This window comes from Wyeomyia smithii, chromosome 3 (assembly GCF_029784165.1).
Source record: "Wyeomyia smithii strain HCP4-BCI-WySm-NY-G18 chromosome 3, ASM2978416v1, whole genome shotgun sequence".
NCBI classification, from domain to species: domain Eukaryota; kingdom Metazoa; phylum Arthropoda; class Insecta; order Diptera; family Culicidae; genus Wyeomyia; species Wyeomyia smithii.
In genome coordinates, this window is record NC_073696.1 from 93,319,523 (window position 1) to 93,347,149 (window position 27,627).

General features: G+C 38.8%; 1 protein-coding gene across 5 annotated transcripts in view; it reads right to left on the reverse strand.

Moving 5' to 3' along the window:
- LOC129732086 (protein madd-4) overlaps window positions 1–27,627 on the reverse strand; it is a 588,842-nt gene that overhangs the window by 27,646 nt on the left and 533,569 nt on the right. For 3 of the 5 annotated variants that reach the window (XM_055692594.1, XM_055692593.1, XM_055692592.1), the window contains exons 11-15: window positions 14,121–14,336; window positions 13,599–14,060; window positions 12,959–13,543; window positions 12,804–12,900; window positions 12,386–12,517 (exon numbers count right to left, since the gene is read on the reverse strand). In XM_055692594.1, the coding sequence (XP_055548569.1) occupies window positions 12,386–12,517; window positions 12,804–12,900; window positions 12,959–13,543; window positions 13,599–14,060; window positions 14,121–14,336 (1,492 nt within the window). The remainder of the gene's footprint in view (window positions 1–12,385; window positions 12,518–12,803; window positions 12,901–12,958; window positions 13,544–13,598; window positions 14,061–14,120; window positions 14,337–27,627) is intronic. The other 2 variants (XM_055692596.1, XM_055692595.1) reach the window with 1 other exon arrangement.

Here is a 27,627-nt window from a genome sequence, read left to right on the forward strand (position 1 = left end):
ACAATTACTCAAATGGATTGAATCGTATTTGACAGATCGTCAACAAACAGTCAAATTTAAAGGTAGAATAACGAAACCTATTCAGGTAACCTCAGGAGTTCCTTAAGGCTCTCACTTGGGCCCTCTACTATTTATATTATTTGTAAACGACATTTCCTTTATTCTAAAACATGTAAAAATTCTTATTTATGCAGACGATATTAAACTTTTCATTGAAATTTAAAACGCTGATGATGTAAATATTTTTCGTAACGAGATAAAATATTTTTACATTTGGTGTAAAAAAAGCCTTCTTCAGCTAAACGTTAAAAAATGTAGTTCGATAGCTTTTGGCAGAAAAAGAAACATGCCAAGCAATATGATTTCCTTAGGAGATCAGGTAGTAGAGAAAAGTGAACGAGTTAGGGACCTAGGAGTCATACTCGACTCAAAATTAACATTCACTGATCACTACAATACAATTATTAATAAGGCTAGTAACATGCTCAGTTTTATAAAACGTTTCTGCTATAATTTCCAAGATCCATACACAATAAAAACACTTTATAATTCCTATGTCAGGTCACTTTTAGAATACTGTAGCATTGTATGGTCTCCGTTTTCTGCAACACATGTAAACAGAATAGAATCAGTGCAAAAACAATTCCTGTTATATGCGCTTCGTAATCTACGATGGACGTCATTTCCCCTACCATCATATGACGAACGCTGCAGACTTATTGACATCCAATCATTAAAAGCCCGTCGTGAATTCGCAATGATGTCATTTGTTAACGATATCGTATCTCAACGTGTCGATTCACCCGAAATATGCAATATTCCAGCTCAATCGATCTTCGGATTAAGAAATTTTAAAGTGATCGAAGTCTCGTTTTGCTAATCGATAAAAAAAACAGAATTTTTTCATAGAAAGTTTCAATTGTTTTTGTTGAAATTACCGAAATCGTAATTTTCGGAAACCAGATGTCTTGAAAATGACTAAAACTTCAAGATCAGGTGTAGTCTTAAATTTTTTTGCCTTTCTCCTAGAAAGGTATAGCAATCACTTGCAAAACCGAAAGTATAAAAGTGCTCCAATGGGGCCGAATGGCATATATCACTCGACTCAGCTCGACGAGCTGAGCATTTTCTGTATGTATGTGTGTGTGTGTGTGTGTGTGTGTGTGTGTGTGTGTGTGTGTGTGTGTGTGTATGTGCAGATTTATATTCTCACTCCCTTTTCTCAGAGATGGCTGGACCGATTTTCGTGAAATTAATTGCGAATGAAAGGTCTTGTTGTCCCATAAGACTCTATTGAATTTCATTGTAATCGGATTTTTAGTTTAGAGGTTATGTATCAAAATGTAAAAATCACGAGACATCATTATCTCTAAAACCACACAACCAATTTGAACAAAATTGGTTTCAAATGAACGGGCTACCTAAAAAACCATGAACTTTTGAGTTTTATAAAGATTGAACTTGTGGTTGAAAAGTTATGAAAAGAAACGTGTTCTGGAGACAGTTTAATCTCACTCATGTTTCTCAGAGATGGCTGGACCGATTTTTATAAAATCGGTCTCAAATGGAAGGTCTAGTTGCCTTATAAGACCCTATTGATTTGTTTTGCGATCGGACTATTACTTTGTTTGTTATGTTTAAAAATGTGAAATCCAGCTATGAAAAGAAACTTATTCCGAAGACTACTTGAACTCACTCACTTTTCTCAGAGATGACTGAACCGATTTCCACAAAATTAGTGTGAAATGAGAGGTCTAGCTGCCTCATAACACCCTATTGAATTTTACTGTAATCGGACTGTAACTTCCTCTGTAATTTACCGAAATGTGAAAATCACGAAACTTCATATTATTATCAGATGAGCGGGCTAGTTAAGGGTTAACTGATGAATTATGATTTAACACGTGGTTTCAAACTTTGGCCCTATGCGTTCCCATTTCATTTGATTATAATCGAACTTAAGCAACCGTTATGTATTAAATTGTTAATAAAACAACAAAGGTCTATTATTTCAAAGATTACATGACTTATTTGAGCATAGCTATTGTCATACGAACGAGTCATCTCTCGAACTTACGAATAACAAAGTTAATAATAATTTGATATGTGACTCAAAAGTTATGGAAAGAAAAAAAATTCAAAGACTATTTAAAACTATACCTGCTTTGATCGATATATGTGGCCTTAACATAATTTAAATGTGGTGTCGTACTATTTGAACGTTCCAAATTCATTGATTCTTTGCGATGTGTTCAAAGTCTGCAAATGCACGACGAATCGGCCATAGGATATGATCAAAGTCAAATAACAAATGGTTTGAAATTATTGGTTTTTTCGAAATGACAACATCCTCGACTTTTGGCTTCAGTACATCGCCTTAATTCTGAATATATATTCATATTAAATGGTGTTCGTCATTTTCAGCAGACGTTCTGGCATCAATCTGACACCGGAGATACCCATATTGGGAGGTATATAGTTATTTTGGTTGTTTTCCAGAAACTTAAAGTGGTCGTCTTTAAATTCAAAATGGTGTCCAGTTTAAATGTTTGGTTTCTATGCATCATCTCGTTTACAGAAATATCCATATCGAGTATTATTCGGTCATTTTCGGCTGTTTCCTAGAAGTTGTCATTTAGCAATTCAAAATGGTGCCTGGCGTCAATTATTAGCTCGTTGCATCATTCTGGTTCCAGAGATGCTCATATTGGATGGTATTTGGTTATTTTAGGCTGTTTTTCACAAACCGGAAGTCGCCATCTTGGATTTCAAAATGGTATTTAAGATAATTTCTGGCCTCTGAGCGTCATTCTGGTTTAGAAACACCCATATTGGGTGTTATGTGATCATTTTCGGCCGTTTCCCAGGAACCGGAAGTCGCCAACCTAGAATCCAAAATAGGGTCTGTGGCCGATTTCAGCTGCTGTGAAATCGGCCATTTTTGCCTGTTTTCCAGAAACCAGAAGTTGCCATCTTTTTTTCCTCTGTGTGACTCATCACTGCGACCAGAGACATTTTGATCTATTGTGATAAAGTTACCATATTACATTTCAAAATGTTGTCTGAAGTCGATTTGTGGCTCCAGTGCACACTGGGCCAGAAATGGAATCTAGCGGAACGAATTTAATAGCGCTCTCAGGGTTTGACCAATCGGTTTCCAGTCTTCTACAAAGTTTCTTCGTATAATTAGGGCTTCATTTTGAATGTTTGAATCAGTTCCGAATTTAGCCGCAAAGCTGGCGTTGCGATGCCAACTTCTTTCTCTTACACGCTAGAGCTTTGCGTTGTCCGACAAAGTTGTAGATCTCTAAATTCCATGAAACTTCATAGAATATACAAAATTTCTAACTCTTCAAGTTTCAGAGATCTACGAGTTTTTATAAATTTTGTCTGAATTTCAGGTTTTATTGTGATAATTTTATGAGTTCACTCGAACTAATTTCTTAGAAATTTTTTCTCGATAGAAATTGAATAAATATGTCGTTTTCGTCCGAGTACAGAACTTTTTGATGTACTTAAGTGAAAATATTACACAAAATTTGAAAAAAATACATAATTTTGTGAAGTAGATATTTCAGCGGGTAGCAAATATTAGCAAACCATGATTTTTTCTAAAAATTTTCCATCAAAAAATCTTCATTTTCTGAAATTTTGAAAGAGGTGTTTTTTGGTGTTTTTGTGATATTTCAGTTTGAATATAACCATAGGTTTCATGTAAAAATACAATTGCTATGTATTTATTGCATGGAATACACGGTTCAGTACTTTGATACTCTATCCAACCTATGTGCAGTCTTCAGCAAAGTTTCTCAGTGTAATAAGAACTTCAACTTGAAGCTCAGTTTAATTCGCGATTTGGCCGCAGAGATGGCGCTTCGACACCAACTTTTTATTCTTACACGCTAGAGCTCTGCAGTTTCGACAAAGTTTTAGATTAGAAAATTTTATGTAACTTCATAGAAAAATCAAAATTTCTCTCTCTTGAATTTTTTTGGAAATTTACGAGTTTTTGAAGAATTTGTTTGAGTTTCACGTTTTTTGTAATAGTTTTGTGATTCGAAACAATTAAATCACCAAAGAATATGAAATTTTCTGAATCAGCATACGTTTTCGGTTTAAGTAGACGTCGAGTTTTCATTAGTAAAGCTTGGCTTATTGAGAGTAGATCCGTTGCTATTGGATTAAATGTTACTTTATTTGTTTCGTAGCTAAATTTGTATTTTATAGCAATTATAGCAATTGGATTTTTACATGAAACCTATGGTTATATTCAAACTGAAATATCACAAAAACGCCAAAAAACACCTCTTTCAAACTTTCAGAAAATGAAGATTTTTTGACGGAAAATTCTAAGAAAAAATCATGGATTCCTAATATTTGCTACCCGCTGAGATATCTACTTCACAATATTATGTATTTTTTTTAAATTTTGTGTAATATTTTCACTTAAGTACATCAAAAAGTTCTGTACTCGGACGAAAACGACGTATTTTCCAATTTCTACCGAGAAAAAAATTGTAAGAAATTAATTCGAGTGAATGAAATTATTACAATAAAACGTGAAATTCAGACAAAATTTATAAAAACTCGTAGATCTCTGAAACTTGAAGAGTTAGAAATTTCGTATATTCTATGAAGTTTCATGGTATTTAGAGATCTACAACTTTGTCGAACAACGCAAAGCTCTAGCGTGTAAGAGAAAGAAGTTGGCATCGCAACGCCAGCTTTGCGGGTAAATTCCGAACTAATTCAAACATCCAAAATGAAGCCCTAACTATACCAAGAAACTTTGTAGAAGACTGGAAACTGATTGGTCAAACCCTGAGAGCGCTATAATTTCGTTCCGCTAGATTCCATTTCTGGCCCAGTGTGCAGTGCATCATTACGATTCCGGAAGTACCCATATTGGGTGGTATTTGGTCGTTTACCGTTGTTTTTCCGAAACCGGAAGTCGCCATTTTGGATTTCATAATGGCATTTGGAAACAATTTCTGGATTTTGAACGTCATACTGGTTAAAGAAACACTCCTATTGGGTGGTATTTGGTTATTTTCAGCTGTTTTTCAGAAACCGGAAGTGGGCGGAATTCAAAATGGTATTTGTGGTTGATTTGAGCTCTTGTGTATCATTCTAGATCCGAATATTACCATACTGGGTGGAAATCGGCCATTTTTGGCTGTTTTCCAGAAACCGGATGTTGCCATCTTACAATTCAAAATGTTGCCTGAGGTCGATTATGAAACATATTTGTTACCACTAAATACATTCCCTTCCGAATGAAAGAGGGGTGTCAAAACATTATGGACATATTTTCTACCACTAAGAACATTTACCTGCCAAATTCGACTCCATTTAGTTGATTAAATCTCGAGATGTGCAGAAATTTGTATTTCATTTGTATGGGACCCCTCCCTTCCAGAAGAGAGAGGGGTCTCAAACTTTCATAGGAACCTTTATCGGCATCAAAAACCCCTACATACAAATTTTCACATCGATCGGTTCGGTAGTTTTTGAGCCTATATGGATTAGACAGACAGACAGACAGACCGTACTACATTTTTATATGTATAGATTACAACATCATTTTTTTAGAACCTAAAGAGTGAATATACATTTATTGGATTGAAGCGCTCATGTAAATCTTTTTTTTACAAAGAATATTATTGAATGAGACAGGCTGGGTCTGACCGATAGGTGGATTAATTTAGGTTTTTGTGAAAAGTCGACTTTCGAGGAGAGTCCTTAAACTCGAAAATCTCCGGCTTTTCTGAAATCGATCTTTAAAACAATTGTTTTAGAGACAACACCAGATTTCAAAGTTTTGTGCAATTCTATAACATTTGGTGTTGAAAAACTGTTCGGAAATAGGAAATTTCTTACTTCTTTTTATTGGTCAAAAGAGTAAAATTTCGACCGTTCTGAGGTACAACCTCCGCAAGCCCGATTGCAAAGGCTACGTTAATCTTTTAGGCCATTATCAGAGACTTGTATTACTTACTTGTATAAATAACGACCACCCGGAATCAAGTCTATTGCTAGCGATTTTATTAAACAAATTCTACTTCAACTCATCTACTGGAACCCCGGAAACAATTGTCCCTTTTCTTCTATAACTTTTTGTTTCTCGATTTTTTGTTTTTTCATCACTAGTTAACTTTTTTACCTCGCTATTCAACTTTTTTGTTGCTCCCTTCTTATTTCGCTGCTATGCGTCGTTGTTTCTCTCATGGGAAACCAGGTGTCTAGTATCACCACGTTATTTCGCCATCTGTTTGTCCGTGGGTATGGAATTTTGGGTTTGAATAATTTATATTTTATTATCAACCCCTCTTCTCCCAGATCTTTTTCTTCTGGTCGCCAACAGGAATGGGGTTCAAAACAATACTTAAAAAAAGGTGGAGCCTCCTCAAATTGATGAAGCCGTAAACTAATATAATCAAACTACGGTAAGGTCTGTCCAACACATTTTTACGACAACTTATGATATAAGGCGTTTTCCACGTTTTTTTGCACGTTACGTATCCCCAAAAGACCACGGAAGACCACGGGGGGTACGAGGGGTATAAAAAGTGACCAACATATGACCACGGGGGTAAGTTTGATTTTAAGAAAAACTTTTAAGATACTTAATTTTAAATTTTGTTCATGATTTTTTTTGAAATTTTTTTTCCGCAATGTATTTTTTTTTTTTTTTGAAAGACGAGTTTATTAAAACATTGTCGAAGATGTCACATCGATCAAACACGCCGTTCTGGCTCCAAAAATATTTGTATTCATCAAAACCCGTTTCTCAAATTAGTCGTTATTCAAGAAAAAAAAAAACTACTAATAACACGAACAAGGTTGCATATTCAATTTCGGGGAGTCAATTCCATTTGGTTGGTCGCGTGCCGATAATTCGTTCAACAAGTATAATTTTGAAACATCATATATGACAAACTTTCAGTCCTTAAGTGATGCTACAAGTTTGTCGAAGAAAGCAGTGCTCTATCTCTTGTGGCCAAAATGTGATAGCTCATATTCAGAGGGATATTCAACCAATAATCGCGGTGAATATTATAATATTCACCGCAGATATTGGCTGAATATTGCAATGAATATGCGTTCTCACACTTCAGGTTTAAGAGTTAGAGCATTGCACTATTCAACAAACTTGTAGTACTACTTAGGGACTACAAGTTTGTCATACATTGTTTCTCCAAATTGTACTTGTGGAGCAAGCTACCGGCACGCGGTGAAAAAGTACCCAAAATTTGAATATGCAACCTCAAAAATTGTAGATTAAAATGCTTGCTCGTTTCTTTTTGTGAAATTGCACTATACTGCCGTTCCAAGCATAGTTGTCCCATGTTCTACACAAACCTTATGCACGCTGAGACAAATATGCTTGGAATGACAGTATAGTACTGTTTAAAATTGTTAGGCCTTGATGAATCATAGATTCGAATAGAATATTATGCCTGATTACCTAGAAACGCACTTTTTAGGCTATTTCCGAGTCTGGCTTCGGCTATAACAAATACCATAGCATATATCAATATGCAATACACCAATGCGTTGCGTGGTAAAGACACGACATCTGACACGAACGTACTTTTGCCCTCCAGCTGCGGCTGGTATCAGGTGCAATATGCAACTCGCAATTGCCTGGCTGAGAGTGCGTTGCATATTCTGCAATCTGCTTTCGTCCGACATCAAAATAATTGCAACATGACACGAATTATATTGATGCGTGTGCGAGAAATCAATTAATCTTTAGCCGACACGAATGAGGCTCTAAGCAAGGCTCAAAACAAGGTGGATTCTCTTGAGTAAAAAATGGATTTCTTCTTTGAATGCTCATTTGTTATTCTCTTTCGTGTAAAAAAATAGTTAATTGTAGGTATTTAACGGTTATTAAAACACTAACTTTGATCATAATCCTTTCCAGATACGCAGAACTGTGTTCACCTCGACTCGATGATACAGTGCATAAACAGTGCTTCGTTAGTATGCATCGTAGTGTGCTTTCGCTCGTAAATGTAGACCGACCGTCGGCTCTTGCACACTGAGCAAATGGTAAAATAACTTTCGTGCATCAAATAGATGCACACTGTCATTGGTTAAGCGATGTTATTTTGTTTTATGTAGACAACATTTTTTTTTCTGTGTAGGCTCATCACTGCGACCAGAGATTAGATCTATTGTGATATTGCCCAGGTGTTTTCTGTACTCCGCACTTCATGTTTTTGGCAGTTACACTATTAAAGTAAGTGATACACTTATCATTCATATCCGTGCTTGTGTGTTAAAGTTTTACCTTTCCATTTCAAGCTTACTGCACTACTCTACCTAGCCTGCGTCCATCCAAACAATATCGCTGAATTACACGACTTTCTGGAGAGAACTTTCATATGTTACTCACACCAATTTTATGATAATAGGGACTTATTTTTGTTAAAAGGAGTGTCAACAGGGGTACTGTAGAATTCAGATTGAAGGAAGGGTACGTGGTGGGGAACCTGAGAATAAACCCATGCTAAAAGTCCTTTGACCAAATGGCCTGATTCTACTAAGATTCGAACCCACGACCACCCGCTTACCAAAGCAGACTCGGTAACCTTGCGGCTACGGAGTTCCCCCATGTAGACAACATAATTCTATTTCTGCTGAGAAATATTACTACAAGATCAATAATATAGGTAATTTCCAAAATCTCTAAATATAACGAGCGTGATTCTCTTTTCTAGAAAAAATTTCGAAATACGTTTGAAAAATATCGTGGTAGCAAGTATGTAATGTAAGTAATGTATGTAGCGCTGCAAACTTTCACTGTCATGAAAGGATTTTCAGTTGAAATTGAAATCTTTGAATTTCAATTTTCAACGAACGAGCTTAGAATGAAAAAGACTTTCAACTACAAACAGTTGACAGTGGCAGCACCATTTCTGTGATTTCGCACACTCTGTGTTGCTTTAGCGATGTTTATGCGGTTGAGAATGTAGATACTTATAAAGTTCATCGACTTCATGCGGGGCCGTTCCTAAACCACGTGGTCATAAAGAGGGAGACGGGGGGGGGGGTCTGTCAAAAGACCACGAAAGACCACGCAACAGGGTTGGGAGGGTTAACGAAATGACCACGTGGTCTTTTTTCCTGACTTATAGTTTATTGTTGCCACCAAGTCAAGAATGAAGCTTTTGCATTTTAAAATATAGAATGTACTGAAAAATTAATAATAAAGATGTAAAAATTTAAGTGAATTTTTGGCACTTGACAAATTGAAAGATCACGTAGTTAAAGTCGCAAGGGTGGGGGGAGGGTGTTGGCCAAAAGACCAGAGAAGACCACGGGGGGGTACGGGTGGTATAAAAAATGATCAAAACATGACCACGTGGTTTAGGAACGGCCCCATGCAATGAATTGGCATACATCAAATAATTTTGATATTAAATCAGACGTCACATTCCTTCCAATGGCTGAACTTTCATTGAAAATTGACACTGAATTGACATTGACATTTTCGTTTGCAGTGTCGAAAATTTGCAGCATTGAATGTATTTAGACAGCGAGCCTTATCAACTTCAGAAGCAAAAGAGAATAATTATCGCAGTGAAAAAAATTGTATCGTGACCATTAACGAGCCTGGTTCAGCGTGTTTTGTAGGAAAAATCACACAGATCACAAAGACAAATAATTCAACTTCGCAGAAGCATTTAGAACAGCATTCTGCCAGTCAGTACGAACAGAATTAGGTTGTCCTCCAGCCGTACAGCTGTAATATGAAACACGAAACAGTAGAATAAACTATTGCGTGGTTGAGAGTCCTGCATCTTTTACCAGCTGATTCCATTGTAAGCGAGAATGCAGTTGATATAACAAACAGCTTTATTTACTTCAACAACAACCTTGCGGTCATGGCTTTACACACAACCCATCGGTTATTTAATAAAGAAAAAATCTTCAAAGATTTTTCTCTAGTCTAGTCTAGTCTAGTCTACACTAAAAAAATCTTCAAAGATTTTTCTCTGATATAAAACAAAAATCTGGTAGGATGTGGCTCCAATATGAATTTACGTGCCTCGGTTTTTGGCCAATTTCTCATTCAGTAACTGAGCAACTGATGAAAATTGCGCTCTCTTGAACTGAGAGAGAAAACAATTGCTCAGCTCTCGCACGCGATGATTGTTTGTGGAAAGACACTGCACGACTGAAAAGCCTAAACTATGACAGATAGATGGAAAAATGTGATAAACAATCAGGAGAGTTAATGAAACCTGCAGTTAGGTGAACAATTATCATATCGAAAAGAGAGAAAAAAATGAAAAACGGAGATTATACGGTATATTTTTTTCGGAAATGCACTTTGGTGATGCTATAAAGCTTCATTGGTTTGGAAGATTGGAATTATAATCTTGTCACTGTTATTCTATCATCGCTGTGACCGTTAGCATTTTTTCATTACACAGGAATAGGTTTGTGCTCGCATAATTTTTCATTGCATTTGTTTATCAAACTCCAAAGTTGACAGTTGACTGAAAATACATCGTAGCTGATTGCAAACAAGCTTGGTGAATAATAACCCGTTAACACAACAGCTGATATCATGTGATATCGCTTGTTTTAATATCAAATGTCGTACACCAAATTCCCCATAAAACCTAGATGTATGGACTCTGCCATTAGGATACACGATACCACATGGTATCCGCTATAATGTAAACACGGCATAAGATACATAACTTGTAGCTGAAAAATTGCATGCAAGCCACACACTCGTAAACGATTTTTTTCAACGATCGCCATAGAATTTCAGCTTCAGTATGCAATAAAGCAAAGCAAAGCCTTGGTGCTACATTCCGATTCGGAACTTGACCTTCTGTTTATTTATACACAGACTTCGCAGCCGACTATTTTAGTGTACAGGACAATTGCGGGGCTATCGCTACGATCCTACTGACACTAACAGTCTCTCCCGAGACGAGACTCGAACCTACGACGACTGGCTTGTTAGACCAGCTTCGTACCTCGAGACCATCTGGAAGATAATCAGTATGCAAAATCTTGATTAAAAAGAATATTCACCATCGGAACTGAAATAGTCGAATGAAAGGCGAAGGAGGAGCGGTTCCTGTAAAGCTCCTATATATTTCAACACCTATATTTATTTCATCGCTCTTATTTGTCCAGTTTACAGTCGAATTTCAAAATTTTATAAAGTAAAAGTAATTTTTGTTTTATCTTTCGATTTATTTGAGTAGTCGGAAGCTTTACTTTTCAAGAAAAAATAATTAAATTTGACAGTAAACTCAACAAATAAGAGCAATGAAATGAATATAGGTGCTGAGATGAACGTAGGAGCGGTTCTCCTACATCCTTCAAAATCTACAATTTCTCTATTCTCAACAATTCGGATTATGCTGGAAAGGTTTTTTTCTAACGGTTTCGTTATTTTTTCCAAAAATTTGAGTTTCAGAATTATATTTGATTATTGTCATTCATTCCGGGAACATGGAAAGTTTAAAACATTTTTGTTTCTCAGTTTTTTAAATTTTGAAACAAAAAATCCAAAAAATACACTTGGAAGAAGCTCGGACATGATAATATTGAAATTTTCTATTATGTTTATCTTACTTTTGAATAAATATAATGCTGTTATTTGTTTCGTTTCGTAATTACATGATATATGACAATGGGAAATTCAAAAGAAACATTGCAAAGCCAGAGAATTTTTTCAAATTTATTAAACAGTTTTATGGCCCGTAGTTTTCTACGTAATTTAAATAACGCTAAAATTTTCTTCGCTTGGAAACGCGACCTTCATAGAAAAAATTTCTATTTTATTAAATTGTTGTATATCAATTTTTATATCTGAATTTGAAAACATTTTCGTCCTGTAGTGTAAGCCTCTTCAGTATTATGGTTAATGGTTTTTCTCAACTTAAAGTTGATTTTATCTCTACGCGAACTAAAATAGGTGTTAAGACAATATTGAAAGTAGAATCGAATAAATTTTATAATTCGTCTATAAACGAATTAGTAGATTGTTTTGAAGTATAAAAGGGGTTGTGCATTTTCGGCATACTGTTAGATTTAATTATACAACTATCATGCAATTTTCTAACGTTTCTTCAAAGTAAAAGCTGTAATAAAAATTAGGCGTTAATGAGAGCAGTCTCGAATACCACTGAATAAAAGGGCAAATAAAATAACTATGATGAACATGCAACCACTTCATGCATTACAGTAGAACTCCGGCATAACGAGTGAGCTACGGGGAAATTTGTGAAACGTAATTCAGATTGTGACCAAGGTTAGCCACCGGTCGACGATCGGTCCCGAACAAAAGATAATAAAAAAACGAAAATACGACGGTTGGCAGCTTGGTGCAACTTGCCCGTCTCACCTGTAGGCTGGCCAGTAGATGCTGAAAGTGCGGCATCGGCATCGTGCGGCTGCCGGAACTGGCCGCGATTGCTCCGTCAGACGGCACCGTACTATCCGAGGCGGTCATTTGCGAGTGGGATCTCATGAGTTCCTTCGGTGGTGGTAGCGGAAAACACGAAGCAAGGGACGGGGTAGTACGCAGTACATTTCGAGCCGAGCGAGGGGGGTTTTTAGTTTACCAAACCAGGAGGAGTAGTGATTGCAGGACAGTCAATATAGATAGAATACAGAGAAGAAATAGGGTTGTTGTTTGAAAAGTGAAAGAAAGCAATGATTAGTTACCATTAGCATCTGTTAATACCGTAAGCAATTGAGCGTTATTTTAACTATTTAATCTAGCAAATAGCATTTGAAAATTTATTCAAATAAAAACTTACCTCGTCCTCCATGACACTACTAGCTGCGTTTTGGACAGTATCAGATGGTTGTCGCTGGCGGTTCTTCCCTCGAGCTCTTTCACGGTTTCTGCGGCCGCTGTGGAAATCAACAGAATTATGAACGTCGAATGTAAAATTCGCATACCATAAGTTACCCTTTCTCATCGCCCCCGTTCTGGGACACCACGTAGGTATGATCTCTTAGCGCATTTAGATCCGCCCCGTCCCGGTGACTTTCGTTATCCTCACTGTGACTGTCCACTCCACCGGGTTTCGGTTTTACCGAGAGGCGAAGATCGGCATGGCTCAAGCCGGCATGGCAAGTGTACAGGCCCGCTTCACGGAACGTGACGTCTATAATGCGCAGTGCTCCCTTTTTGGAGATTTTGATTTTCCTCGATTTAGTAAGAGGGGTTTGATCTTTGCTCCACTTGATCTTGGTGCGATTGAAACGTTTCACCGGACACTTAATTTTGATTTGTGTTCCGAAAAAGACGGTTGCGGCACCACCAATTTTAAGTGTGATTTTATTTTTCTTCGGGTCGTGCTGAATGAAGGTGGAGTTTGTTCCAGCAATCGGCGGTCGTTGGTCTTCTGGGGCGCAGGCTTTCGTGTTGCAAGGTTTTTTATCAGCTGGTTTACTACTCGGGCACATAGAAGCCGGTCGCTCAACTTTATGCTCTTGGGCCATTATTTGTTTGCATTCAACGCGTCGCTCTTTGATTCCTCCGCCACAAGGTCTAAAATGGAAGGTCAAATATTATTGTGTTTTTACATTGTGACTTGAAAACATACTTTGAACACTTGCTCCAATCGGAAACCTCCCACCGCACGGGACAATCGATAATGTTGCAGTACTGCCGATCGGGCTGGGGTTTCGTTGTGCACATACTATTGGGTACGATCATCGTATTCTCGCCACCTCGGGTCACTTCGTGGATGCAAGTAACTTCGCGTGTTTGAATGCCGAATCCGCATGATTTGGAACACGGTGTAAATTCGGAATAATTCCATCGAGGCGGACAGGGAATGTCGTTGCAGGTTCGTATCCGCGCCTCAGGTTTCGTCTCTGGGGAACACAAAAACGGAGAAACTATCTTTCCCGTGTCATCTCGAATACAGTTGATGATCAGCTCTTCGACTCCACCCAAACAGGAAGCGCTACAGCTTGTGTAACCTTCCTCCCGCCAAGAATAGGTCTTCCCTGGTACGGCTGCTTGAACTTTTATCCCGTCCAGATTCTGCCGGTTACCGTCCCTATGAAAAGACGCATTTTGTCTAAAGTAACTGTCTACCCTATTTTATCAGTATACTTACTTTAAGTAAGATTCTTCAAAATTGTGTGAGTACGAGCATGGTTCCATGACACACCGTTCGACTTCATCCAGCGGTTTGTAGGCGTGGCAGAGTGAATCGTTTAGAATGGCTACCCTTTTGGAGAATTCCAGAAAGATTTTACACCGGAACGGTTTCCGACGGATTCCTTCACCGCAGGTGACGCTGCACGGTGACCATTCGGTGTCCTGAATGTACCTGTGGATTCCAAAAATGGAAGGATTGTGAGTAAGAAATTGGATATATATTTCCCTAAAACATTTTCAGTGTATAAAAATTAGTTTCAACAATTCATAGATAACAACAAAATTCTCAATTGGAACACCTAGAAGACAGCATACTAATCACCAATTACAAGCTCTGACATTAGATGAAACAAACTAAAATCTATTTGAAGTCTGTATGCTCGGGCAAAACAATTGATGCAGCCTTTTCAATTCCACATCTCTTGTACAGATGTCAATTCGGTCAGGCATCGAAGTTGTATCCTTCAAACAAGACGAAAAAAAAGAACAAGCTCGACCAGTGACAAACAACTGTTGCTTTCCTGTGTGACACGCAGACGGGCAAAAGGACTGTCATCTTGCTCGCTCACTGCCGCCCGTCCGTCGTCGATTGATTGCCCTTTCGAATCACTTTTCATTGCTCGACCTCATCATTAGGGCTTTTTTCCCTGCTAGCCAGCATCTTGCAAGGATACGGAAAATTGATGATCATTATGCTATCGATGTGCCTGCATCTGGAACTCGTCATTGGTGCTGGTTGCTTGGCTGTTGGTTAGTGATTTTTTTTGCTGCAGTCGTTTCTAAGTATATTTTTGTCGTACGGAAGGAATGGTAAATATATGTCAAGCAACATATTTTATTACGTTCTAAAAATAATAAATGGCTTCTCATATTATTCACATTTGGTGTAACAAACCTAATTTATGCATTTGTTGATGAGAAAACGGTTAGATCTCACTAGTAGGTAGAAAGCACTGTGTTAAAAAAATATTTTCGTTCAGATCTACGAAGCAGGAAAATGTCGAACGAGTATGCATCCGGGTTGGTTTTTTAATTCAACATGTGAAGTGCATTCAATAGTAATTAAATTGAATCCTCTCTCATCGATTCATCCAATTCCGGTACACGAAGTGATACGGTTCGAATGTTTTTTCCTGTTGCTCGAGTGACAAAAGTGAACTTAAATCTGCACAACTTCTGGGTCAGTTTTTAATAATAGTTCAATTGTGCTTTCGTGTGCTTTAATGAGTTGCTGCAATTTGATCTTGCTTTGTGTTTTGAGTGATGCAATTGAATAAGGTTTATGAATAATATCGGAATGTAGATTTTTTTGTACATTTAAAATGGTCGCCAATCTTACACAGTCTAGACAACGTTTATATTTTTCAATTAAATTTGAATTATTTTTCAATGAAATACCGTGGAATGGGAAGAAATTGATCAGTGGGGTGAAGTTGATCACCTGGAAATTCGTGATGAAAAATACTAATCAAAAGATAATGATCTTACAACACTAGGCAATGTTGACGTGTCCTGAAATGCAACTTTTGCAAAAATCACGTACCTGTTAAAGTTAACCTTTGCATGCCCGGTGCAATTTTCGAAAAATTCTCCTAACTTAGTCAAAACTTAATCAAATTTGATCAGACAAGTTTCAAAATGACAGAAAAATATCGAAATTATATGAAGTAACCTGAATTTTAGCCTCAATTACGTTAGTTACGTTAAATTTGGAAAAGTGAGTAAGTCTCAATAATAGCTCAATGAAAATATTGTTTTCAGCAATGATTATGTCACACTATTAATGAAATACTGACGATTTTGCAGCAAATTACAAATAAATTTAATTCCAGAGCTAGTGTTTTACCTTTTGCAATAAACCGAATCGAAATCGGTCTAAGGATAATAAAATGAGAGCATATTTAGTAAATTGCACCTCGTGAACCAAAATGAAAAAAAAATCAACCTAAAATATCGTTATTTTCGTTTCCAAACTAGATATGATTGATATTTTTCATTAGTTCAGAAATCACCATCTATCATGAGCATATCGAATTATAGCACATTTCCAATAGAATGTATGGATTTAAAGGGTGATCAATTTTACCCCGATTTATCTTATACAAGTACCTTATAGAATTCTCGAATTTATAAAGTAAACGATATAAATTCTACCAACAGCCATGAAGCGAGCTAATTGGAAAACTTTATAAAAACTGATCAATTTCACCCCGTTGAATAGAAATTAATCAGAATCAATCGGATAACATATTTACTTAACCGATATGTACTCGACGGGGTACCCGGGTGTCTTTTTAGGTTTCCTAAGACGAAATTCCATAGTTCACTACAATCAAAAGCAAAGCCTTGGTGCTACATTCCGTATTGGAACACGACCTTCTGTTTATTATACACAGACTTTGCAGCCAACTGTTAAGTGTACAGGACAATTGCGGGGCTAGCGCTACGATCCTACTGACACTAACAGTCTCTCCCGAGCCGAGACTCGAACCTACGACGACTGGCTTGTTAGGCCAGCATCGTACCTTGAGACCTACAATCAAAAGTGATAAAACTCAGTGACATCTCAAAGCCCATTAAAGGCAACTTTTGATAACATTAGTTTTTATAATTGTAATTCTTGTAACTTTGACAATTTTTATCAGATTTCAATACTTTTAGCACCAAAAGATTGAATAACTTCTCTACTTTGAAATCAGAGTCAGCGATGCCTCGAAAGAATTTTCTCGTTGCCGGAAATCCGGTTTTTCGCGGATATGTTCTGAAACAGAGAAATCTCGAGAATATATCAACAGAATCTTACAACTATTGGTCCAAGGTTCATAAAATTACATCTAGAGGGCATTTTTATGGTTTTGGGTATTATAGTGATATGTCCTCAAAATGATCCTTCCGGAACAGATTCCACCGGGGCTCTAAGTGGCCATGGAAAACATTAAATAATACAACGTCACATATCATCCAATATGGGTATTTTCAGAACCGGGTTGATATCTAGAGACTATAAACGATCCCCGACGCCATTTTGTATTCCAAAATGGCGACTTCCGGAATCTGGAAGAGAACCAAAATTGACCGAATACCATCGAATATGGATATTTCCGGAATCGGGATGATGCCCACAGACCGGAAATCAACTCCAGTCGCCATTTTGAAATTTGTGGTGGTGACTTCCGGTTCCCAAAAAGTGCAAAAAATGACCAAAAACCACCTTATATGAGTAGTTTTAGAATCGGGACGTGTCCGGAGACTTGAGAACGACCACAGAGGCCATTTTTAATAAAAACATGGTGACTTCCGGTATTTGAAAGAGAACCAAAATTGATCGAATATGGATATAACCGGAACCGGAATGATGCCTAGAGACCGGAAATCAACTGCAGACGCCATTTCAAATTCGAGATAGTGACTTCCGGTTTTTGGAAAACATTCGTAATTGACCTTATATGAGTACCTTTGGAATCGAAATGATCTCTAGAGACCTGAAAATGACTCCAAGGGTTATTTTTAATATGAAAATGGCCACTTCCGGTTTCTGGAAAAGATTGAAAAATGGCCGAAAACCACTTAAGATGGGTATTTTCGTAATCGTGATGCTACCCAGAGCCCTCAAAACAACACCAGACAAACCGGAAGTCACCATCATGAATTTCAAAAAGACGTGTGAAATTGATTTCTGGTCTCTAGAAACCATTCCGATTCCGGAAACACCCATCTTGGGTGGTGTTCGGCCATTTTTTTTCAGAAACTGGAAGTTACTATTTTGATATTCAAAATGGCCGATAGGGTCATTTTCAGGTCTCTGAACATCATCCCGATTCCGAAAGTACTCATATAAAATGGTATTTAGTTAATTTGTGCTGTATACCAGAAACCGGAAGTCACCATATCTAAGTTCAAAATGGCACCAGCAGTTGGTTCTCATCATCCTTATTCCGGAAATACCCATATTGGGTGGTGTTTGGTTAATTTTGGTTCATTTCTAGAAACCGGAAGTTGCCATTTTTTATTCAAAATGGCCTCTGGGGTCGTTTTGAGGTCTCTGGATTTCATTTGATTCAGAACTACTCATACGAGGTAGTATTCGATCAATTTTAGCTGTTTCCGAAAACCAGAAGTCGCCATCTTGGATTTCAGTTGGAGTTGGAGTTGATTAAGGGTTACTGGGTCTAATCTCGATCCCGGAAATACCCATATTCGATGGCATTCGGTCAATTTTGATTAATTTTTAGAAACTGGAAGTCGCCATTTCATATTCTAAATTGTTTGCAGGTCTCTGGGCATCATCCCGGTTCTGGAAGTACTCATACGAGGTATCAATTGTATTAACACCAATAAGGGGCCATCCACATACCACGTGGACGGAATTATGGTAAATATATGTCAAGCAACATATTTTATTACGTTCTAAAAATAATAAATGGCTTCTCATATTATTCACATTTGGTGTAACAAACCTAATTTATGCATTTGTTGATGAGAAAACGGTTAGATCTCACTAGTAGGTAGAAAGCACTGTGTTAAAGAAATATTTTCGTTCAGATCTACGAAGCAGGAAAATGTCGAACGAGTATGCATCCGGGTTGGTTTTTTAATTCAACATGTGAAGTGCATTCAATAGTAATTAAATTGAATCCTCTCTCATCGATTCATCCAATTCCGGTACACGAAGTGATACGGTTCGAATGTTTTTTCCTGTTGCTCGAGTGACAAAAGTGAACTTAAATCTGCACAACTTCTGGGTCAGTTTTTAATAATAGTTCAATTGTGCTTTCGTGTGCTTTAATGAGTTGCTGCAATTTGATCTTGCTTTGTGTTTTGAGTGATGCAATTGAATAAGGTTTATGAATAATATCGGAATGTAGATTTTTTTGTACATTTAAAATGGTCGCCAATCTTACACAGTCTAGACAACGTTTATACTTTTCAATTAAATTTGAATTATTTTTCAATAAAATACCGTGGAATAGGAAGAAATTGATCAGTGGGGTGAAGTTGATCACCTGGAAATTCGTGATGAAAAATACTAATCAAAAGATAATGATCTTACAACACTAGGCAATGTTGACGTGTCCTGAAATGCAACTTTTGCAAAAATCACGTACCTGTTAAAGTTAACCTTTGCATGCCCGGTGCAATTTTCGAAAAATTCTCCTAACTTAGTCAAAACTTAATCAAATTTGATCAGACAAGTTTCAAAATGACAGAAAAATATCGAAATTATATGAAGTAACCTGAATTTTAGCCTCAATTACGTTAGTTACGTTAAATTTGGAAAAGTGAGTAAGTCTCAATAATAGCTCAATGAAAATATTGTTTTCAGCAATGATTATGTCACACTATTAATGAAATACTGACGATTTTGCAGCAAATTACAAATAAATTTAATTCCAGAGCTAGTGTTTTACCTTTTGCAATAAACCGAATCGAAATCGGTCTAAGGATAATAAAATGAGAGCATATTTAGTAAATTGCACCTCGTGAACCAAAATGAAAAAAAAATCAACCTAAAATATCGTTATTTTCGTTTCCAAACTAGATATGATTGATATTTTTCATTAGTTCAGAAATCACCATCTATCATGAGCATATCGAATTATAGCACATTTCCAATAGAATGTATGGATTTAAAGGGTGATCAATTTTACCCCGATTTATCTTATACAAGTACCTTATAGAATTCTCGAATTTATAAAGTAAACGATATAAATTCTACCAACAGCCATGAAGCGAGCTAATTGGAAAACTTTATAAAAACTGATCAATTTCACCCCGTTGAATAGAAATTAATCAGAATCAATCGGATAACATATTTACTTAACCGATATGTACTCGACGGGGTACCCGAGTGTCTTTTTAGGTTTCCTAAGACGAAATTCCATAGTTCACTACAATCAAAAGCAAAGCCTTGGTGCTACATTCCGTATCGGAACACGACCTTCTGTTTATTATACACAGACTTTGCAGCCAACTGTTAAGTGTACAGGACAATTGCGGGGCTAGCGCTACGATCCTACTGACACTAACAGTCTCTCCCGAGCCGAGACTCGAACCTACGACGACTGGCTTGTTAGGCCAGCATCGTACCTTGAGACCTACAATCAAAAGTGATAAAACTCAGTGACATCTCAAAGCCCATTAAAAGGCAACTTTTGATAACATTAGTTTTTATAATTGTAATTCTTGTAACTTTGACAATTTTTATCAGATTTCAATACTTTTAGCACCAAAAGATTGAATAACTTCTCTACTTTGAAATCAGAGTCAGCGATGCCTCGAAAGAATTTTCTCGTTGCCGGAAATCCGGTTTTCGCGGATATGTTCTGAAACAGAGAAATCTCGAGAATATATCAACAGAATCTTACAACTATTGGTCCAAGGTTCATAAAATTACATCTAGAGGGCATTTTTATGGTTTTGGGTATTATAGTGATATGTCCTCAAAATGATCCTTCCGGAACAGATTCCACCGGGGCTCTAAGTGGCCATGGAAAACATTAAATAATACAACGTCACATATCATCCAATATGGGTATTTTCAGAACCGGGTTGATATCTAGAGACCATAAACGATCCCCGACGCCATTTTGTATTCCAAAATGGCGACTTCCGGAATCTGGAAGAGAACCAAAATTGACCGAATACCATCGAATATGGATATTTCCGGAATCAGGATGATGCCCACAGACCGGAAATCAACTCCAGTCGCCATTTTGAAATTTGTGGTGGTGACTTCCGGTTCCCAAAAAGTGCAAAAAATGACCAAAAACCACCTTATATGAGTAGTTTTAGAATCGGGACGTGTCCGGAGACTTGAGAACGACCACAGAGGCCATTTTTAATAAAAACATGGTGACTTCCGGTATTTGAAAGAGAACCAAAATTGACCGAATATGGATATAACCGGAACCGGAATGATGCCTAGAGACCGGAAATCAACTGCAGACGCCATTTCAAATTCGAGATAGTGACTTCCGGTTTTTGGAAAACATTCGTAATTGACCTTATATGAGTACCTTTGGAATCGAAATGATCTCTAGAGACCTGAAAATGACTCCAAGGGTTATTTTTAATATGAACTTAAGATGGGTATTTTCGTAATCGTGATGCTACCCAGAGCCCTCAAAACAACACCAGACAAACCGGAAGTCACCATCATGAATTTCAAAAAGACGTGTGAAATTGATTTCTGGTCTCTAGAAACCATTCCGATTCCGGAAACACCCATCTTGGGTGGTGTTCGGCCATTTTTTTTCAGAAACTGGAAGTTACTATTTTGATATTCAAAATGGCCGATAGGGTCATTTTCAGGTCTCTGAACATCATCCCGATTCCGAAAGTACTCATATAAAATGGTATTTAGTTAATTTGTGCTGTATACCAGAAACCGGAAGTCACCATATCTAAGTTCAAAATGGCACCAGCAGTTGGTTCTCATCATCCTTATTCCGGAAATACCCATATTGGGTGGTGTTTGGTTAATTTTGGTTCATTTCTAGAAACCGGAAGTTGCCATTTTTTATTCAAAATGGCCTCTGGGGTCGTTTTGAGGTCTCTGGATTTCATTTGATTCAGAACTACTCATACGAGGTAGTATTCGATCAATTTTAGCTGTTTCCGAAAACCAGAAGTCGCCATCTTGGATTTCAGTTGGAGTTGGAGTTGATTAAGGGTTACTGGGTCTAATCTCGATCCCGGAAATACCCATATTCGATGGCATTCGGTCAATTTTGATTAATTTTTAGAAACTGGAAGTCGCCATTTCATATTCTAAATTGTTTGCAGGTCTCTGGGCATCATCCCGGTTCTGGAAGTACTCATACGAGGTATCAATTGTATTAACACCAATAAGGGGCCATCCACATACCACGTGGACTGCTTGGGGGGGGGGGGGGTATGTGTAATGTCCACGGTCCATACAAAATTTTCAGAATTTATATGGGCAGTTGTCCACGGGGGGGGGGGGGGGTCAAAATCTCCTAAAATCTGTCCACGTGGTATGTGGATGGCCCCTAATATTATCAAATATCCATAAAAATCCTCAAACCCGATAACAAGAAAATGTTTTCGGGGCACCGCTGGCACTAATTTTGAAGTAGATAAGTCGCTTAACCTTCAGTACTAAAAATATTGGAATTAGATGAAAATTGTCGAAGTTACGAGAGTTTCAATTTGTGGATACCCGAGTACCCCGTCGGGCATCGAAGGGTGTTTTTGTCGAGCACATAACGGTTAAATTACATCTATCATAAATAATGAGGAAGAACATAATAAAATATGACAAACTTGTCATAGAGAATCTTGTACCAGACAAGTCGAAGAAAAGTACTACAAGGAACTAACAACGGATCGTCTCTATTTACTCAGTCTCAAACTTCGAACAGTTTGGAATAGAAACCACATTATTATAGCAAGAGTAATCAAAAATATGATTATTATATACCATTTCGTTCCTCAAAAATATCCTTCACCCAGACCACTTCCAGGGAACCAGCAGGCATAGAAAAAAATTGACAGTCAGGGTTAAAACGATTTGCCTATCTAGCTCTTAGTGATTACATTGAAGTGTTCGGAATTTGAATCAAAGCCGAGTTCTAAATTCTCGTTAATTTAATAAATAAAACATATTTAAATCTATATAAATAGCACTTAATTGCAACAAAAATAAAATAACCAACATGTTAAACCTGAACCTGACCCTTTCAACCTAAACTGAACACAACGTAAACCTGAACTGGACTAAACTGGAACTAGACTGAACTTCAATTGAAGCTGAACTTGGGTGGTCGGTTACCGACTTTTCGAAAACCGGTATTTCGGTATTCATAAAAATAAAAACCGGTAAAACCGGTAAAAAACCGGTATTTTAATTTTTTTTTTCGGATTAATACAAACCAGAGGCGACTCGTGGTTTCTGAACTTACTTGTTGAACTACAAAATTCTGAAAATCATGATTTAGGGAACTAGCGCCAATCAGGTCCGCGAAAAACGCAAGTCATTCTCTGTGTACTATTTAAAAATGAAACTGAAAAATAATTAAATATGTAGAGAGTCTCAGGTTGCATGTATGGACGTGTCGCTGCATAGTTATGTTTTTTTACATTTATGAGATCCTATGCTTCATTACGATTCAGAATTTTTTTGGACCACTGCGACCTCTTGTGGTATACGATCAAGATACAACACTGTATAGATTTAACAGTGTTTGGAAAACTTCAAAGAACAAATCCGAAGAACGAAAAACATAATTTCAAAACATGCAGATTTTTTTTTCAATTTTCTTTCACATCGCAAAGCTTGGTTTTAAATTAGTGAATAACTTTGTGTAGTAGAGATCTACTGCAGGGGTACCAATAATGGGGGTTCGGCTTAGCAGTCTTTAAACTCTAGATTTAGAACGAATTTGTTGTTATTCGTCCCAACGTTTCAGCATATGTTGGTGCCTTCATCATGGGAAACTGTTGAGAAGTGTTATTTATTACCTAAATATATTAGTAATAAATAACACCTCTCAACAGTTTCCCATGATGAAGGCACCAACAAATGCTGAAACGTTGGGACGAATAACAACAAATTCGTTCTAAATCCAGAGTTTAAAGACTACTAAGCTGAAACCCTGTTATTAGTGAATAACTTTAAAATTCTTAGAGAAACTATATATGAACCTGTTGAGAAGAGTAAATGAATAAAGAAGAAAATTTAATGACGATCAGACCAGAATTTATATTTTACGAATCCGAAGGAATCGAAGGTACATACTTTTAACTACTACTTACTTACTTACTTACTTACTTACTTACTTAGATGGCCGTACGTCCTAAGACATGGCCTGCATAACGTGGTTCCGCCAATTCACTCGGTCCATGGCTGCCTGCCTCCAGTTCCACGGGCACCCGGTACTTTGCAGATCGTGCTCCATCTGGTCCACCCATCTCGCTCGTTGCGCCCCTCGCCTTCTAGTTCCTGCCGGATTTGAAGCGAACACCAATTTTGCAGGGTAGCTATCCGGCATTCTAGCTACATGCCCTGCCCAGCGTTACCTTTCAGCTTTAGCCACTTTCTGAATACTGGGTTCACCGTAGAGGCGCGCAAGCTCGTGGTTCATCCTACGCCTCCACACTCCGTTCTCCTGCACACCGCCAAAGATGGTTCTTAGCACCCGACGTTCGAAAACTCGGAGTGCTTGCAAGTCCTCCTCGAGCATTGGCCACGTCTCATGCCCGTAGAGAACGACCGGTCTTATCAGCGTTTCGTACAGGATACACTTGGTGCGAAGACTCAGTTTATGCGACCGTAGTTTTTTATGGAGCCCATAGTAGGCACGACTTCCACTGATAATACGTCTCCTTATCTCCCGGCTGGTATCGTTATTCTCAGTTACCAGAGAGCCGAGGTACACAAACTCGTCGACCACCTCGAACTCATCCCCGTCGATTGTTACCGTATTGCCTAGGCGTACCCTGTCGTGCTCGGACCCACCTGCAAGCATATACTTAGTTTTTGACGTATTAATCTTCAGTCCGATCCTATCTGCTTCACGTTTCAGTCGGGTATACTGGTCTGCCACCGTCTCAAATTTTCTGCCGACAATATCCACGTCATCCGCAAAGCAAATAAATTGACCCAATCTGTTGAAAATCGTGCCCCGCATGTCAAACCCCGCTCGTCTCATAACACCCTCTAGCACAACGTTAAACAATAAGCAGGAGAGACCATCACCTTGTCGGAGCCCCCTGTGAGACTCGAATGGGTCCGACGTTCCACCCGAAATTCTCACACAACACTTCACATACTCCATCGTAGCCTTAATCAGTCTTGTCAGCTTCCCCGGGAAGCCGTTTTCGTCTAGAATTTTCCATAGCTCTTGTCGGTTTATTGTATCGTATGCGGCTTTAAAATCGACGAAAAGATGGTGTGTAGGGACTCTAAACTCACGGCACTTTTGGAGGATCTGCCGCAGTGTAAAGATTTGGTCAGTTGTAGACCGTCCTTCCATGAAGCCGGCCTGATAGCTTCCTACAAACCTACTGGCTAATGGTGACAGGCGTTGGGAGATGACCTGGGAAAACACTTTGTAGGCGGCATTCAGGACTGTGATCGCTCGATAGTTCTCGCAGTCTAGTTTGTCGCCCTTTTTGTATATGGGGCAGATAACCCCTTCGTTCCACTCCTCCGGTAGCTGTTCTGTTTCCCAGATCTCGACGATCAGCCGATGCAGCGAGCTAGCCAGTTTGTCGGGGCCCATCTTAATAAGCTCAGCTCCGATGCCGTCTTTTCCGGCCACTTTGTTGTTCTTGAGCTGCCGGGTCGCATCCTTAACTTCGCTTATTGTGGGGGGTGGCACATCTTCGTCGTTCGTTGCACCGACCACGTCTTCTCCGCTCCTGTTGTGGTCTCCTGCTTGCACGCCATTCAGGTGTTCATCGTAGTGCTGCTTCCACCTTTCGATCACCTCACGATCATCCGTCAAAATGCCTCCATTCTTATCCCTACACATTTCGGCTCGTAGGACAAAGCCTCTGCGGGATCCGTTGAGTTTTCATCCGTTGAGTTTTCATCCGTTGAGTTTTGAGAACTTTCGTGTTTCGTGTGTGCGGTGCAGCTGCTCGAGTACTTTACATTCCTTCTCTTCCTGGCGACGCTTTTTTTCCTTGAAGAGTTGGACTTGCTGCCTCCGTTTCAGTCTATATCGCTACACATTCTGACGGGTGGCTCTACGCAGCATTGTTGCCCGCGCTGCGTTCTTCTCGTCCAAAATCTGCCGACATTCTTCGTCAAACCACTCGTTACGTCGATTCGGTTGCACGTGTCCCAGGACTTCCTCCGCAGCACTGCTGATAGCTGTTTTCACGGCATTCCAGCGATCCCCTAGAGGGGCTTCTTCAAGCTCTCCCTCTTCTGGCAGTGCAGCTTCGAGCGATGACGCGTACTGTGTTGCGATGTCGTGTTGCTTCAGTCGCGCGAGATTATACCGTGGCGGGCGACGGTACCGTATGTTATTCACAACGGATAGATTTTGGCGTATCTTAACCATCACTAGGTAGTGATCCGAATCGATGTTAGCGCCTCGATGTGATCTGACATCGATAATGTCCGAGAAGTGCCGACCATCTATCAAAACGTGGTCGATGTGTGTTTCTGTTCTATTCGGTGATCTCCAGGTGAGTCTATGGTGGAGGCTATGCTGAAAGAAGGTACGTATGGCCATGTTCTTGGAGGTGGCGAAGTCGATTAGTCTGAGGCCATTTTCATTCGTCAGCTGGTGTGCACTGAATCGTCCAATCACCGGTCTGTACTCCTCCTCCTGGCCAACCTGAGCGTTGTAATCCCCGATGATGATCTTGACATCATGTTTTGGGCAGCGGTCATATTCACTCTCCAACTGCGCGTAGAATTCGTCCTTGTCGTCATCGGTACTTCCGAGGTGTGGGCTATGCACGTTGATAATACTAATGTTGAAGAAACGGCCTTTGATCCTCAACCTGCACATTCTAGGGCTGATTGGCCACCACCCGATCACCCGCTTCTGCATCTCTCCCATCACTATAAAAGCTGTTCCCAGCTCATGTGTGCTTCCACAACTCTGGTAGATGGTGTGACCATCCCTGTACGTACGCACCATCGTCCCCTTCCAGCATACCTCCTGCAGCGCTACGATGTTGAACTTGCGGGTCTTCAATTCCTCGGAAAGCACGCGGGTACTTCCTAGGAAGTTGAGAGATCGGCAGTTCCATGTTCCGAGAATCCAATCGTTAGTCCGTTTTCGTTGCCTAGGTCTTAGCCGATTGTTCCGGTCCGTACTTAACGTTATTGCGTTCGTTGCTGTTGTTTTTTAATGGTGCGGGCTTGCAAGGCCAGCAACCAACCCCACTATGTCGCAGGAGGGCCATCGTAGTGCCATTGTTTAGAGTCCCGGGCACTACCAGGACTTAAGAAGGACACTGCGTTACTTAGAACGCTTCTGTTGGTGTCGATCCCAGGAAACTCCCTTCCGAGAAAGGAAGCCCCACCCCCTGTCAGCATGCGACCAGCAGTCCAGCAGCAGTTGGTTACCCGATCTTTCCACTGGTTACTCGCACATCAGTTGGTACCACGAGAAGGTACGGTAGCTGGAAGGCTGAGGTTCACTAGTGGGAACTGTTATGCGCCTTTGGTCCAGTCATTAACCAACTACTACTAAGGAGCAGTAATTTTCAGGAATAAATTCTTTATTGATTGATTATTTCATCCTATATACACTTTGTACCAAGGGCAACTTGTTCAAAACTAGGTGCAATCTGTGCAATGCACACGGAGATGCCAAACAAAACATGAATTCTTAATCCAAATTTATATTTCTATATTTTTTTCAAGTTTTACTTTTAAATAGCATAAAACGAATAATGACTTGTGTTTTTTTTTTGCGGACATGATTGTGATTACTGCCCCAAACTATGATTTTCAGAATTTGTAGTTGAACTGG